The 16,252-nt window shown below is 44.5% G+C and overlaps 3 gene segments (V, D, J or C); all 3 read right to left on the bottom strand.

The window, feature by feature from the left end:
- Nucleotides 1-7,504: 7,504 nt before the first annotated feature.
- On the bottom strand, nucleotides 7,505-8,245 carry LOC133968404 (immunoglobulin kappa variable 3-20-like). The segment is given in 2 exon segments: nucleotides 7,505-7,905; nucleotides 8,161-8,245. Coding segments are annotated over 2 exon segments (447 nt in total).
- A 4,326-nt stretch (nucleotides 8,246-12,571) lies between these two features.
- On the bottom strand, nucleotides 12,572-13,332 carry LOC133968699 (T cell receptor alpha variable 12-3-like). The segment is given in 2 exon segments: nucleotides 12,572-12,978; nucleotides 13,191-13,332. Coding segments are annotated over 2 exon segments (426 nt in total).
- A 629-nt stretch (nucleotides 13,333-13,961) lies between these two features.
- On the bottom strand, nucleotides 13,962-15,070 carry LOC133967921 (T cell receptor alpha variable 12-3-like). The segment is given in 2 exon segments: nucleotides 13,962-14,357; nucleotides 14,570-15,070. Coding segments are annotated over 2 exon segments (426 nt in total).
- Between the last annotated feature and the right edge of the window lie 1,182 nt (nucleotides 15,071-16,252).

Here is a 16,252-nt window from a genome sequence, read left to right as displayed (position 1 = left end):
GTATGTAAAGTATTGTATTTTAATTTTTTGTTAACCAGTCGCTGGTAAAGTTCTTTAGACCCAGATTGTTGAAACTCCTTTTCCAATTTCAGAATATCTGCTTCTAACTCATTTATCTCTGCCATATATTTCTTTTTGATACCCTTTGTATAAGCGTGTCCCATAATATGAAACTACTGGGGGAGGAGGGGCAGTTTATCTCACAGAACAATATTATCTGGTCCCTAATAAACTGGCAAAAGTCTGGTCTATGAAGGAGAGTAGGGTTCAGACGCCATCTATATTGGTTTGCTGGTTTTTCTGGCATCAAAATAGATAGGGTCAAAGGTGAATGGTCAAAAAGCATCCTAGATAAATAGTTCGATTCTAGTGTTCTATGAATCAACTGTGTTGACAATAAGAAAAGGTCGATCCTGGTGTGAGAGTTGTGTAGGCAGGAGTAAAAGGAATAGTCTCTAGTTTGAGGGTGCATCTGTCGCCAAACATCAGTCAGGTTTAGATCTTTCATAAATGATAAGGTAGTCTTGGCTGCTTTTGTTTTGGATGTTGTTGTAGCTGACTTATCTAATATAGGATCTAAGCAAAAATTAAAGTCGCCTCCTACAAGTATGTTTTGTTGTCCCTCCAATACCCTCATAAAAATATCTTGAATAAAGGATTCATCATCATAGTTGGGTGCGTATAAGTTTAACAGTATCTAGGGTTCCGAGTAGATTTGGCAATTAACTAGGACATAGCGGCAGAGCTGGATCAATTATAGTTTCTCCAATTGTAACTGGAATGTTTTTATTTATTAAAATAGCAACCCCCCTGGCTTTAGAGTTAAATGAGGATGATAACACGTGTCCCACCCATTCTCTTCTCAGCATTTTATGCTCCTGTGTGGTAAGGTGGGTCTCTTGTAAAAAAGCGATATCTATTTGCAGTTTTTTAAGTTGTGTCAAAACTTTCTTCCTCTTAACTGGTCCATTTAGCCCGTTCACATTGAAGCTAACAAACTTAACTACCCTATTCATTAATTAACTGTGTACACAAGAGTGTCATAGCCTCCTTTTAAATTCACTGTGCAAGAGCCAGTGTATCTCCCGTGATGAAAGAAAAAAAGATAAACCAAAGCACCAACATTCAACAAGAAAACAAACTCCTTCTGAAGCAGCGCAAACGGGAGGTCCTTGGATCGAAGCTCCCTCTTAACTTGGTCGAACTCCTTTCTGCGTTTCATCAGGCTGGCGCTCAGGTCAGGAAAAAACAATGCAGGCTTGTCCTCGTACATGACGGGACCGTTGTTCTTCCGGGACCTCTGTGCGGCGATCTGCAGGATTTTATCCCGGTCCTGGCATTTAAGCAGGCGTATCAATACATGTCTCGGTCTCTGGTCTGCAGGTGGACGGTGCGTAAGAGCTCAGTGCGCTCGCTCTATGATCAGCGGCTCAGTGAAATGCTCTCGTCCGAGAGTGGCTGGGATCCAGCTGGCAAGAAAGTTCACAAGGTCGTTTCCCTCACAGTTTTCCTTCAGATTAACGACACGTATATTGTTGCGTCGGCTGTAGTTTTCCAGCTGGTCGATTTTCTCCATTAAAAAGTCATTTTCTTTACTCAGTTTTTGGACGCGAGAATCTAGGCTCACCAGTTGGTCCTCCGCTGTGCTGATGCGGCTTTCCGCCTCCGTTGTGCGGGTGTTCAATGTATCCAGCATTTTAGTCCAGGGATAGATTTGGTAATTTCTGCCGTTTTAGCGTCGAGTTTACTGGAGAGAGCTTGATTACCGTTTCGTATCTCTTGAAGAATGAGGGAGTCTTGCACACCGCCCAGGTGGTCTTGTGCCGCCGCCATTACATGAACTTCGTCGTCACTGTGATCGGGAGTTGTTTTATCGATAGATGTTGAGTTTTGCTCACCAGCTGAATGACACCCAACTAATCCTCTCTCTTCCCCGATCTGAAACACAGGTAGCACCAGGAGTCTCTGCCTGATCGACATCTCTCAGTGGATGTCTGCACACCACCTGAAGATTAACCTTGACAAGACTGAACTACTTTTCCTTCCAGGGAAAGACTCTCCCACCCACGACCTGACTATTAACTTGACAACTCCGTGTTAAAAATAATACAATTACTAATTAAAACAATAAAGTTATCAGTTAGCAGTTCTTCTCGCCAGTGATGTGAAGTCTTCTGGCTTTGTGTGGTTTCTGCTTTAGAGGTTCTGTTGAGCTGTGGGGCTCAGTTGCTGGTTGAAGTTCTCCTGCAGGACATTGAGTCGCTGCTAGGAGTTTGGTAGCGCTTGATTTGTGAAGAGGTTTCCTTGGTGAGTTGAGCTGGAAGCTCCACCTTTGTGCTCCTCTCGTAGAGTTGGATGCGAAGAGATGAGGGGGAGACCTGGCCACAAAAACACTGTCCCAACATTGCCACAGGGGTGTGAAAGAATCAGGTCCAGTCTACATCCAGGACATGGTCAAACCTCACACCCCAGGCCGTTGACTCCGATCTGCTTCGGCCAATGGGCTCGTTGCTCCCTCACTGCTGAGCACTCATCAACATCACGACTGTTAATTGTCCTTCTTGTTTCTTATTGTTCTGGGTTTGTACCCTCAAGGTTGATTCACTTATTGTGAATCGCGTTGGATAAAAGCGTCAGCGAAATGAAATGTAATGTAAAATAATGGTCAGCACAGTCACATGACAGTAATTGGTCCAATCACAGGCTCTGTTGTAAGTGGCTCCCCAGCCGGGCGGGGCCAGTCTTTATTCTGTTAGTGTTTGGTCTTTATAACAGAAGTTACAGAAAGTAGCTGAGATGATTTAAAGCGTCCCTCACTTTAAACACAACAAGAACCTGTTTTAAACTCCTAAAGTAGCATCATAGTTTAACTATGAAGTAGAATCATAGTTCAACTTTATTCTTCTGATAAAGAAAAAAAAGCTCAGTGTCACTTTTATGCTTAAAGTGAACCAACAATGTAGATTTGATTTCACCTGGTTTAAAGACATTAAGTGACGACTAAAAGGATCTCAGTTCTAGACTCACACAAAGTCTGAAGGTGTTTGACACCAAAACTCCACATGTGACAAACCTTCTGTCATAATCACTGGACTTCAGTGGAATTTTACTATAAACATGTTCAACAAAACCGTGAAATTCATGATTTTAGAAGAATAATGATCCAAACTCAACATGTAAAGTGAAGATGAGAGGACCCAGCATTGAACCCTGTGGTGCACCACACATTTAAGAAATATCCTACAAACCTGATGATTGTTAGAATTTGTTTTATTGTGAAACAAACGTCGTCACAAACCACTGAGGTTTAACAGTAAGTGACTCCCTCTAGTGGAGGATGAGGAGTTGTGTGGTTGCTCCACAGGTTTTTGTACATAGTTGTGTAGTTTCCTGTCACTGTGGGCCTCAGAGCACAGTAGTACACAGCAGAGTCAGACGGCTGCAGCTTCTGGATCTTCAGAGGAGAAGATCTCGAGGTGGAATTCAGTGTGGATTAAAATCTCTCTCTGAAGTCGTCTGCTGTGTTTCCTTCTCCCAGTTGAAAGCGGATCAGGATGAATGTTGGGTTGTTGGTTCCTTCCTGTTTGTACCAGAGGAGAGACACACTTGTTGAGCTGCTGACGTATCGACAACCAAGTGTTGCTGCTTCTCCTCCAGTCGCAGTCACGTCACCTCCTGGTTGCTGCACCATGTCTTGTTGTGCTCTGCCTTCTGTAAAACAACAGTAACAGCATCAGTGTGAGTCAGGTCAGAGTTTTGCTGATCTCAGAGACACAGAGTTGTGTAGATATCAGAGACACAGGGTTGTGTTGATATCAGAGACACAGAGTTGTGTTCATACCAGGACACAGAGCAGCCAGCAGCAGTGAGATGAACAGAGGCTTCATATCTGCAGTGTTGAGTCTCTGTGAGTAGAAAGAGGAAAGAAGCTGTGACTCTGTGTTTAGACTCAGATTAGAAGGAGGAGTCTCGGCCCCGTTCAGCCCCGACTCACAACTCTACCCCTCGCACACTTTTCATTCTGTCTCCTGTCCCACTGCATCTTGTCTTTTATGTCCTCAGTGTTTGATTCATCACAGTTTCCTCCTTCACATCTGCTGTAGATTCACTTTGCTCCAGAACTGTTGTGAAGCTCCTCTGACTCTTTTATATCTCTTATCAGAAAGAGAACACGTTATCTCAGAATCAATATTTCAGCTCCATCTGACTTCTTATGATCTTTGACACAGTGTTTCCTCTTGAATATAAACTCCCACTTTAGTATCTGTGGCTCAGATACAAAGTGGAGTTGCTGTGGAAGATCAAATCCTCCAATGAGGACTCTGATGAAGGTGGAACCCAGGATCTTGTCTGGAGCTTCTCCAGTTCCAGATGTTCTTTAAAAGCAGCAGCTGCTCAGTGGCTGCACATGAACACACAGCTGCTCAGAACTCAGGGCTCAAACCAACGCTTCACTCACTGCCCGACACAATGTGTGAAGGTTCAAGGTGGTCCAGCTCTGCTCTGGTGAGTGGGTCTCATCTCCTGTGAGAAGAACTGACTGAGAGTCTCAAACTGTCTCAACCAGCTGCAGCTGAAGAGTGAAGCTGAACTGAGATCAGTTCAAAACACTCTGTAGTTATTAAAAACTGAGTTTATCTCCAATATTCAGCAGGAAACTGTGAAACATGAAGAATTCTGATCAGTTTGGTGGATTTGTTCCAGATGCAGCTCTTCGGGTTCAGGAAGCAGAGGATCATGGGTAATATCCAGTGGGAGGACTCAGTCAACACATTGATTCACTTTGTTCTAACAGAACATCTCTTCATCAGACACAGAGCCCAACAGAGTTATTCCCCTCATGTGGCTGCAGGGGGCGCTGCTGGTCACTCAGTGCTCCACAGTCAGTGGTGGATCATATTTGACATGTTGTCTTTTATTTGATGCATCGTCCAGGTGCTTTGTCACTGACGTGGATTTGCTGCTCATGTGAATCCTCACACAGTTTCTCATCAGCAGCTGTAACCACGATGACTCTGATGAAACCAGAATGATCAGAATCCATCTGATATGAGGCGGTGGTTTGAATCCCACTTCCCTCCTCTTTGGAGATGAGGCAGATCTGTGTGCTCAGGTTTTTGTACAGCCTCTTCTACACTTTGTATCACTGTGTGTAGAGCACAGTAGAACAGAGTGCTGTCTGCCAGGGTTAGTTTGCTGATGGTCATTTCAGTTGATGATCTGGTTGTTTCTGATTCGTATCGTTTATCAGTATTTTGTTCACCACTAAATGACCTCGCTCCTTTGTAGAGAAGAAACTGAGGAGCCTGAAGGTCAGAATCATGTCTGTACCAGAGAAGACGAACATATTCTGATGTTGTCTCATAGTCACATGTGATTTTGACAGATTGTCCTTCACTTCCACTGACTTCTTTTGTTCGAGGAGAGATTGTGTCTGCAGCTCTGAGTCCTGAGAGAGAAGAGAGAGTGAAGCAGACCAACATTGTTCATGAGGTTGAGACCAAAACACAGTTTGACAGAAACTGCTCCACTGGAGCTGAGGTCAAAACTACATCACACAGGACGTCAAGACAAAGATCATTATGGGATTGAAACAGGCAAATATCATCTATTCCACAGGTTCAGTGAGACAGAGACTAGTTGTAGAACTCACCTATGAAGGGAGAGAGAAACACAAAGAGGTGAAGCAACATGTCTTAGTCTTCGTAGTTGAAGCCAAACAGATGAACAATGTTCTTCCACTGCAGGAGAATGAAACCACTCAGCAGCCTCTCTGCTGCACAGTCGTCCTCAACATCCAGCTCATTGTGCTTTGACTTCCTCCAACATCTCTGCACTGGACACTCCAACAATCTCATTGGTTGAGTTAGACCGAAGTGGGCGGGGCCAGCTAACCACCTGTTACTGCTGTGAAACGATTCGTACGTGGAGACGACTCCAGCTTCAGGGAAACCGATGAAACTGCAACAGTAGAGTTCAGTATTATACGTCTTGTGATTTGTCCAATTGTGGTTTTGAACCAGTTTCAACTTTAAAGATAAAACAGCAGAGACGGGACAATATAGGTCGATGCCTCAAGTATAACAACACATGACACAGTGAACATGACTCAGCATCTCGTCATCTTTGAGACTTTCTGTTAGTTTATATAGAAAATAATCTGCTGGTCATTCGTCTGTTTAATCATCACAACAAAGAATCTGGACTGGATCATAAGAAACACTGAGGTTTAACAGTGAGTGACTCCCTCTAGTGGAGGATGTGGAGTTGTGTGTTTGCTCCACAGGTTTTTGTACAGAGTTGTGTAGTTTCCTGTCACTGTGGGCTTCACAGCACAGTAGTACACAGCAGAGTCTGTCACTGTAGCAGAGGAGATGATCATGTGGATTTGGTTCTGCTCCACTTGGATCTTCAGTCCAGAGGTTGGAGCAGCTTCTTGTCCTGAAGCATATTTTGAGAGGAGGAACTCTGGAGCTTGTCCTGGATTCTGTCGATACCAGAAGAAATAATCCCCTGGGTCCACTTTGGAGGAGTTATAGGACAGAGTAACAGAGCTGCCTTCTGCACTGAACTCTTCATTGTGGACCGGTGTGAGTTCTTCACAGCTGATTGCTAAAGGAGAAAAGTAACTCTGTTATTTAAGGATTCAAACACAATTCACTCTGTGAAGTTTAGGAATTGAACCTTTTGTTCTGTATAATATAACAAACCTGTTAGAGTGGAGAGAAGCAGTAGAGAAGATAGAGCCTGATGCAGTGAGAGCATGTTGAATCCAGGAGATGTTGGTGCTTTGCAGATTGAACTGGTCTGAATATGGAAGCTCCTCTCTCTTCTATAGTTCAGTAGCAGCTCAGCTCCTCCCTGAATCTCTGCGTCTCCTCTTAGATCTGGACTTTCTCTTCCTCCACACTGGGAGCTACACTTTGTTCAAGCTGCAGCTGGGATTTGTATTTGAGGGATCTTGTTCAACCTGAACTTCAACAAAGGTAACTGAGGTGGTGAAAAGATGGACCCCCTCTTCAAGGTTTGGAAACATGAGATGATCATGTTTCACAAACCTAATGATGAGTGGAAATCATTGCATCACTACTACCAACGTCAACTGGTGAGGAAAGAGAGTCTGATCAAATACTAGATGGTGAACATCAGAGGCAGAACAGAGAGATTTAAATTCAGCTGCTTTCATCAATTACACAGAACAAGGATCTAAGTTCTAGACTCACACAAAGTCTGAAGGTGTTTGACACCAAAACTCCACATGTGACAAACCTTCTGTCATAATTACTGGACTTCAGTGGAATTTTACTACAAACGTGTTCAACCAATTCATGAAATTCATGATTTTAGAAGAATAATGATCCAAACTCAACATGTAAAGTGAAGATGAGAGGACCCAGCATTGAACCCTGTGGTGCACCACACATTTAAGAAATATCCTACAGAACCTGATAATTGTTAGAATTTGTTTTATTGGGAAACAAATGTCATAACAAACCACTGAGGTTTAACAGTGAGTGACTCCCTCTAGTGGAGGATGAGGAGTTGTGTGTTTGCTCCACAGGTTTTTGTACAGAGTTGTGTAGTTTCCTGTCACTGTGGGCCTCAGAGCACAGTAGTACACAGCAGAGTCAGACGGCTGCAGCTTCTGGATCTTCAGAGGAGATGTTCTCGAGGTGGAATTCAGTGTGGATGAAAATCTCTCTCTGAAGTCGTCTGCTGTGTTTCCTTCTCCCACTTGAAAGCGGCTCAGGATGAATGTTGGGTTGTTGGTTCCTTCCTGTTTGTACCAGAGGAGAGACACACTTGCTGCGCTGCTGACGTATCGACAACCAAGTGTTGCTGCTTCTCCTCCAGTCGCAGTCACGTCTCCTCCTGGTTGCTGCACCATGTCTTGTGCTCTGCCTTCTGTAAAACAACAGTAACAGCATCAGTGTGAGTCAGGTCAGAGTTGTGTTGATATCAGAGACACAGGGTTGTGTTGATGTCAGAGACACAGAGTTGTGTTGATATCAGAGACACAGAGTTGTGTTGATATCAGAGACACAGAGTTGTGTTGATATCAGAGACACAGGGTTGTGTTGATGTCAGAGACACAGAGTTGTGTTGATATCAGAGACACAGAGTTGTGTTGATATCAGAGACACAGAGTTGTGTTCATACCAGGACACAGAGCAGCCAGCAGCAGTGAGATGAACAGAGGCTTCATATCTGCAGTGTTGAGTCTCTGTGAGTAGAAAGAGGAAAGAAGCTGTGACTCTGTGTTTAGACTCAGATTAGAAGGAGGAGTCTCTGCCCCGTTCAGCCCCGACTCACAACTCTACCCCTCGCACACTTTGCATTCTCTCTCCTGTCCCACTGCATCTTGTCTTTTATGTCCTCAGTGTTTGAAGCATCACAGTTTCCTCCTTCACATCTGCTGTAGATTCACTTTGCTCCAGAACTGTTGTGAAGCTCCTCTGACTCTTTTATATCTCTAATCAGAAAGAGAACACGTTATCTCAGAATCAATATTTCAGCTCCATCTGACTTCTTATGATCTTTGACACAGTTTTTCCTCTTGAATATAAACTCCCACTTTAGTATCTGTGGCTCAGATACAAAGTTGAGGACTTCATTCTAGGTATCTTCAACTCACACCTCCGGCGGAGTTTTTCTGGCATTCCTGTGGAGGTTGGGGGCATTGAGCCGGAGTGGGCGGTGTTCAAAGCCTCCATTGCTGAAGCTGCGGTGGCTAGCTGTGGCCTCAGGGTCTTAGGCCCCTCAAGGGGCGGTAACCCTTGGACACCCTGGTGGACACCGGTGGTCAGGGAAGCCGTCCGATTGAAGAAATACCGACAGGCCCGAAGGGCTGCAGCTGCTGCCGTGTCGGAGGCTAAGCAGCAGGTGTGGGAGAAGTTCGGAGAGGCCATGGAGAAGGACTTTCGGTCGGCACCAAAGTGTTTCTGGAAGACTATCCGGCACCTCAGGAGGGGGAAACGGTGAACCATCCAAGCTGTGTACAGTAAGGATGGGACTCTGTTGACCTCAACTGAGGAGGTCGTCGGACGTTGGAAGGAACACTTTGAGGAACTCCTGAATCCGAATAACACGCCCTCTATGTTGGAGGCAGAGCTCGAGGTTGATGGTGTTTCGTCGTCAATTTCCCTGATGGAGGTCACTGAGGTAGTCAAACATCTCCGCAGTGGCAAAGCCCCAGGGATTGATGAGATCCAGCCAGAAATGCTAAAGGCTCTGGGTGTTGAGGGGCTGTCATGGTTGACACGCCTATTCAACATCGCGTGGGAGTCAGTGCCAAAGGAGTGGCAAACCGGGGTGGTGGTTCCCCTGTTCAAAAAGGGGGACCAGAGAGTGTGTACCAATTACCGGGGTATCACACTTCTCAGCCTCCCTGGTAAAGTCTACTCCAAGGTGCTGGAAAGGAGGGTTCGGCCGATCGTCGAACCTCAGATTGAAGAGGAACAATGCGGATTTCGCCCCGGACGTGGAACTACGGACCAGCTCTTCACTCTCGCAAGGATCCTGGAGGGGGCCTGGGAGTATGCCCATCCGGTCCACTTGTGTTTTGTGGATCTGGAGAAGGCGTATGACCGGGTCCCCCGGGAGAAACTGTGGGAGGTGCTGCGGGAGTATGGGGTAAGGGGGTCTCTCCTCAGGGCCATCCAATCTCTGTACTCCCAGAGCGGGAGCTGTGTTCGGGTCCTCGGCAGCCAGTCAGTTTCGTTCTCAGTGGGTGCTGGTCTCCGCCAGGGCTGCGCCTTGTCACCAATCCTGTTTGTGATATACATGGACAGGATATCGAGGCGTAGTCGTGGTGGGGAGGGGTTGCAGTTCAGTGGTCTGAGGATCTCGTCACTGCTGTTTGCGGATGATGTGGTCCTCATTGGATCATCGGCTTGTGACTTTCAGCACTCACTGGATCGGCTGGCAGCCGAGTGTGAAGCGTCTGGGATGAGGATCAGCACCGCTAAATTTGAGGCCATGACTCTTAGCAGGAAACCGATGGATTGCTTACTCCGGGTAGGAAATGAGTCCTTAGCCCAAGTGAAGGAGTTCAAGTACCTTGGGGTCTCGTTCGCGAGTGAGGGTACTATGGAGCGTGAGATTGGCCGGAGAATCGGAGCAGCGGGGGCGGTATTGCGTTCGCTTTACCGCACCGTTGTAACGAAAAGAGAGCTGAGCCGCAAGGCAAAGCTCTCGATCTACCGGTCGATCTTCGTTCCTATCCTCACCTATGGTCATGAGGGCTGGGTGATGACCGAAAGGACGAGATCGCGGGTACAAGCGGCCGAGATGAGTTTTCTCAGAAGAGTGGCTGGCGTCTCCCTTAGGGATAGGGTGAGAAGCTCAGTCATCCGTGAGGAACTCGGATTAGAGCCGCTGCTGCTTTACTTAGAAAGGAGTCAGCTGAGGTGGTTCGGGCATCTGGTAAGGATGCCCACTGGGCGCCTTCCTTGGGAGGTGTTTCAGGCACGTCCAGTGGGGAGGAGACCTTGGGGAAGACCCAGGACTAGGTGGAGAGATTATATCTCAACACTGGCCTGGGAACGCCTCGGGATCCCCCCGTCAGAGCTGGTCAATGTGGCCCGGGAAAGGGAAGTCTGGGGCCCCCTGCTTGAGCTGCTCCCCCGCGACCCGACCCCGGATAAGCGGATGACGATGAGTGAGTGAGTGATGAGTGAGTGATCTATTTCACTTCTCTTTGTTTTTCCTTTTAAGCAATGGACATTTGCAGGCGATCCTCTTTCTCTTTCGGAATACTGTCTTAATGTAATGTCATGTGTGATGTACTGTGTCTGTGGACAATGTTAATGTGTAACTCATTTCTGATATGCCTGCATCCTGATGGCCTGGGCCCAAGACATCCATGGGCAGTTAACCCCACTAGCCTAAGACTTGTATCCGTGGCACCTACTTTCATGTTAAAAATGATTGGATGTGATGTACTGTATGACTGCATTTGATTAAAGGAAATAAAAATAAGTAAAAAAAAAAAGAAAGATGAGCTTAAAATGTTCTTTATTGACCACAAATTTCACCTGTCCTAACATTTGCATAATGACAAGTTTCTTACACCAATAGCTTATCTGGGTGATATTTTTTCTCGTCTGAATGAACTTAATCTCAGATTACAGGGGCTCTCTGCAACCGTATTCAATATACGAGATAAGATTGAGGCTATGGTAAAGAAGTCAAAGCTCTGGGAAGACTGCATGAACAACAACAAAACAGAGGTCTTTACGTCGTTGCATGATTTTTTTCAGTGCCAATCACCTCAGTGTGACAGACCGTGTCAAATGCAACATTACAATGCACCTCAGTGAGCTGGCTGCATAACTGCACAGGAGGAGAGGAGGCTTCTGGCAGCTGGAGTTTTTGTACAGAGTTTTGTAGTTTCCTGTCATTGTGGGCCTCACAGCACAGTAGTACACAGCAGAGTCTGTCACTGCAGCAGAGGAGATGATCATTCGGATTTGGTTCTGCTCCACTTGGATCTTCAGTCCAGAAGTTGGAGCAGCTACTATTTGTCCTGAAGCAGAGTGTGAGAGGAGGAACTCTGGAGCTTGTCCTGGATTCTGTCGATACCAGAAGAAATAATCCAGTTGGTCCACTTTGGAGGAGTTATAGGACAGAGTAACAGAGCTGCCTTCTGCACTGAACTCTTCATTGTGGACCGGTGTGAGTTCTTCACAGCTGATTGCTAAAGGAGAAAAGTAACTCTGTTATTTAAGGATTCAAACACAATTCACTCTGTGAAGTTTTAGGAATTGAACCTTTTTGTTCTGTATAATGTAACAAACCTGTTAGAGTGGAGAGAAGCAGTAGAGAAGATAGAGCCTGATGCAGTGAGAGCATGTTGAATCCAGGTGATGTTGGTGCTTTGTAGATTGAACTGGTCTGAATATGGAAGCTCCTCTCTCTTCTATAGTTCAGTAGCAGCTCAGCTCCTCCCTGAATCTCTGCGTCTCCTCTTAGATCTGGACTTTCTCGTCCTCCACACTGGGAGCAACACTTTGTTCAAGCTGCAGCTGGGATTTGTATTTGAGGGATCTTGTTCAACTTGAACTTCAACAAAGGTAACTGAGGTGGTGAAAAGATGGATCCCCTCTTCAAGGTTTGGAAACATGAGATGATCATGTTTTATAAACCTAAAGATGAGTGGAAATCATTGCATCACTACTACCAACGTCAACTGGTGAGGAAAGAGAGTCTGATCAAATACTAGATGGTGAACATCAGAGGCAGAACAGAGAGATTTAAGTTCAGCTGCTTTCATCAATTACACAGAACAAGGATCTAAGTTCTAGACTCACACAAAGTCTGAAGGTGTTTGACACCAAAACTCCACATGTGACAAACCTTCTGTCATAATCACTGGACTTCAGTGGAATTTTACTATAAACATGTTCAACAAAACCATGAAATTCATGATTTTAGAAGAATAATGATCCAAACTCAACATGTAAAGTGAAGATGAGAGGACCCAGCATTGAACCCTGTGGTGCACCACACATTTAAGAAATATCCTACAGAACCTGATAATTGTTAGAATTTGTTTTATTGGGAAACAAACATCATCACAAACCACTGAGGTTTAACAGTGAGTGACTCCCTCTAGTGGAGGATGAGGAGTTGTGTGTTTGCTCCACAGGTTTTTGTACAGAGTTGTGTAGTTTCCTGTCACTGTGGGCTGCAGAGCACAGTAGTACACAGCAGAGTCTGTCACTGCAGCAGAGGAGATCTGCAGTTTGACTCGTTTCTCAGTCTGGTTGATGTGAGCAGAGAAATCAGACAGAGTTGGATGAATGGATCCTTCCTTTGTGATGTAGAGCAGGAACTCTGGTCTGGATCTCTGCTGTTGTCGGTACCACTGGATGCTGTAGATGGATCCGTCATATTTACAGGTCAGGTTGATGTGTCTTCCCTCTGAAACTACTTCTTCAGTACTTTCTGGTGTTATGCTGTCCATGGAACCCATGGCTGCAAGATGAGGATTATTCATGTCAGTGAGTCTGAAGAGAATCAAACATCAAGAGACTCAACAGGTTCTTGACTTCTTCTAATAAATGTGAAGATTTTTCCACAGAGTAAATTGTTAAACTCCACAAATAAACCTCCTGTCATGAAATGCAGAAGAAAGATTATGATGATTCCACAGGTTCAGTGAGACAGAGACTAGTTGTAGAACTCACCTATGAAGGGAGAGAGAAACACAAAGAGGTGAAGCAACATGTCTTAGTCTTCGTAGTTGAAGCCAAACAGATGAACAATGTTCTTCCACTGCAGGAGAATGAAACCACTCAGCAGCCTCTCTGCTGCACAGTCGTCCTCAACATCCAGCTCATTGTGCTATGACTTCCTCCAACATCTCTGCACTGGACACTCCAACCATCTCATCGGTCCAGTTGGACTTCAGTGGGCAGGGCCAGTCTTTATTCTGTTAGTGTTTGGTCTTTATAACAGAAGTTACAGAAAGTAGCTGAGATGATTTAAAGCGTCCGTCACTTTAAACACAAAAAGAACCTGTTTTAAACTCCTGAAGTAGCAACGACAGTTTTATATCATAGTTAAACTTTATTCTTCTGATAAATAAAAAACAGCTCAGTGTCACTTTTATGCTTAACATGAACCAACAGTGTAGATTTGATTTCACCTGGTTTAAAGACATTAAGTGATGACTAAAAGGATCTAAGTTATAGACTCACACAAAGTCTGAAGGTGTTTGACACCAAAACTCCACATGTGACAAACCTTCTGTCATAATCACTGGACTTCAGTGGAATTTTACTATAAACATGTTCAACAAAACCATGAAAATGATGATTTTAGAAGAATAATGATCCAAACTCAACATGTAAAGTGAAGATGAGAGGACCCAGCATTGAACCCTGTGGTGCACCACACATTTACAAACCTGATGATTGTTAGAATTTGTTTTATTGGGAAACAAACATCATCACAAACCACTGAGGTTTAACAGTGAGTGACTCCCTCTAGTGGAGGATGAGGAGTTGTGTGTTTGCTCCACAGGTTTTTGTACAGAGTTGTGTAGTTTCCTGTCACTGTGGGCTGCAGAGCACAGTAGTACACAGCAGAGTCTGTCACTGCAGCAGAGGAGATCTGCAGTTTGACTCGTTTCTCAGTCTGGTTTATGTGAGCAGAGAAATCAGACAGAGTTGGATGAATGGATCCTTCCTCTGTGATGAAGAGCAGGAACTCTGGTCTGGATCTCTGCTGTTGTCGGTACCACTGGATGCTGTTGATGGATCCGTCATATTTACAGGTCAGGTTGATGTGTCTTCCCTCTGAAACTACTTCTTCAGTACTTTCTGGTGTTATGCTGTCCATGGAACCCATGGCTGCAAGATGAGGATTATTCATGTCAGTGAGTCTGAAGAGAATCAAACATCAAGAGACTCAACAGGTTCTTGACTTCTTCTAATAAATGTGAAGATATTTCTACAGAGTAAATTGTTAAACTCCACAAATAAACCTCCTGTCATGAAATGCAGAAGAAAGATTATGATGATTCCACAGGTTCAGTGAGACAGAGACTAGTTGTAGAACTCACCTATGAAGGGAGAGAGAAACACAAAGAGGTGAAGCAACATGTCTTAGTCTTCGTAGTTGAAGCCAAACAGATGAACAATGTTCTTCCACTGCAGGAGAATGAAACCACTCAGCAGCCTCTCTGCTGCACAGTCGTCCTCAACATCCAGCTCATTGTGCTTTGACTTCCTCCAACATCTCTGCACTGGACACTCCAACCATCTCATTGGTCCAGTTGGACTTCAGTGGGCGGGGCCAGCTAACCACCTGTTACTGCTGTGAAACGATTCGTACGTGCAGACGACTCCAGCTTCAGGGAAACTGATGAAACTGCAACAGTAGAGTTCAGTATTATACGTCTTGTGATTTGTCCAATTGTGGTTTTGAACCAGTTTCAACTTTAAAGATAAAACAGCAGAGACGGGACAATATAGGTCGATGCCTCAAGTATAACAACACATGACACAGTGAACATGACTCAGCATCTCTTCATCTTTGAGACTTTCTGTTATTTTATATAGAAAATAATCTGCTGGTCATTCGTCTGTTTAATCATCACAACAAAGAATCTGGACTGGATCATAAGAAACACTGAGGTTTAACAGTGAGTGACTCCCTCTAGTGGAGGATGAGGAGTTGTGTGTTTGCTCCACAGGTTTTTGTACAGAGTTGTGTAGTTTCCTGTCACTGTGGGCTTCACAGCACAGTAGTACACAGCAGAGTCTGTCACTGCAGCAGAGGAGATGATCATGTGGATTTGGTTCTGCTCCACTTGGATCTTCAGTCCAGAGGTTGGAGCATCTTCATGTCCTGAAGCATATTTTGAGAGGAGGAACTCTGGAGCTTGTCCTGGATTCTGTCGATACCAGAAGAAATAATCATTACCAGTTATTGTCCTGGAGAAATTGTAGGACAGAGTAACAGTGCTGCCTTCTACACTGAACTCTGCAGTCTGGTCTGGAGTCAGTTCATCACAGCTGACACCTACAGAAACAGAAACATGTGGTTAAAGACCATGTTAAACTCTGACTCTCTGTTCCAGTGGTTTCTAGAAATAGATCCTCTGAAGACATTTGTTATTCCTGCTTTGACCGACCTTTCAGGATGAAGAGAAACAAAGGCCAGACTCCAGCGTGATGCAGAGGGAACATCTTACAGACACTATCTGAGGTCTGCTGTAGATATTGAATGCAGCACAGCAGGAGGTCTTTTCTGCTCTTTGACAGTGTTGCTCCTCCCTCTCTGTGCATCCTCTCATATCACTGCTTGTTACCAACACCTCAACCACACGTCGCTTTATTCTGCAGCTTTCAGCTCAAACACATGTGCAATAATGCCTAAAAAGTGTTACCATAGAATGTTGTGCCTTTAGGCATTCCATAAATTTGTTTATCAAAATAAAATATAAAACATTAATATTAAAAATATTAATATTAGATCATAACTTCAGTTGGTTAAAGTTCTCGCGGGGCACCACCCTTCAAAGAAGGGAAAAGATAGACAATTTATTGATTAAGTCTCATTCAGATCTAATTTGATTAGAAATCTCAATATTTACTTTGAAAGATGATATAATGAACAGTGAATGTTATGGAGTTCATGACAGTGTAACGGTTGGCAAAATTCACTTATGCAACATTAATGACAGAACATTTGTGAAAGAAAACATGTTTTTATGAAAATAATAAAGTATAAAAACACAAAT

Source organism: Platichthys flesus, chromosome 14 (genome assembly GCF_949316205.1).
Source record: "Platichthys flesus chromosome 14, fPlaFle2.1, whole genome shotgun sequence".
In the NCBI taxonomy this organism is placed as follows: Eukaryota; Metazoa; Chordata; class Actinopteri; order Pleuronectiformes; family Pleuronectidae; genus Platichthys; species Platichthys flesus.
The sequence above is the reverse complement of the archived record's forward strand: the minus strand, read 5'-3'. Positions and strand labels throughout refer to the sequence as shown.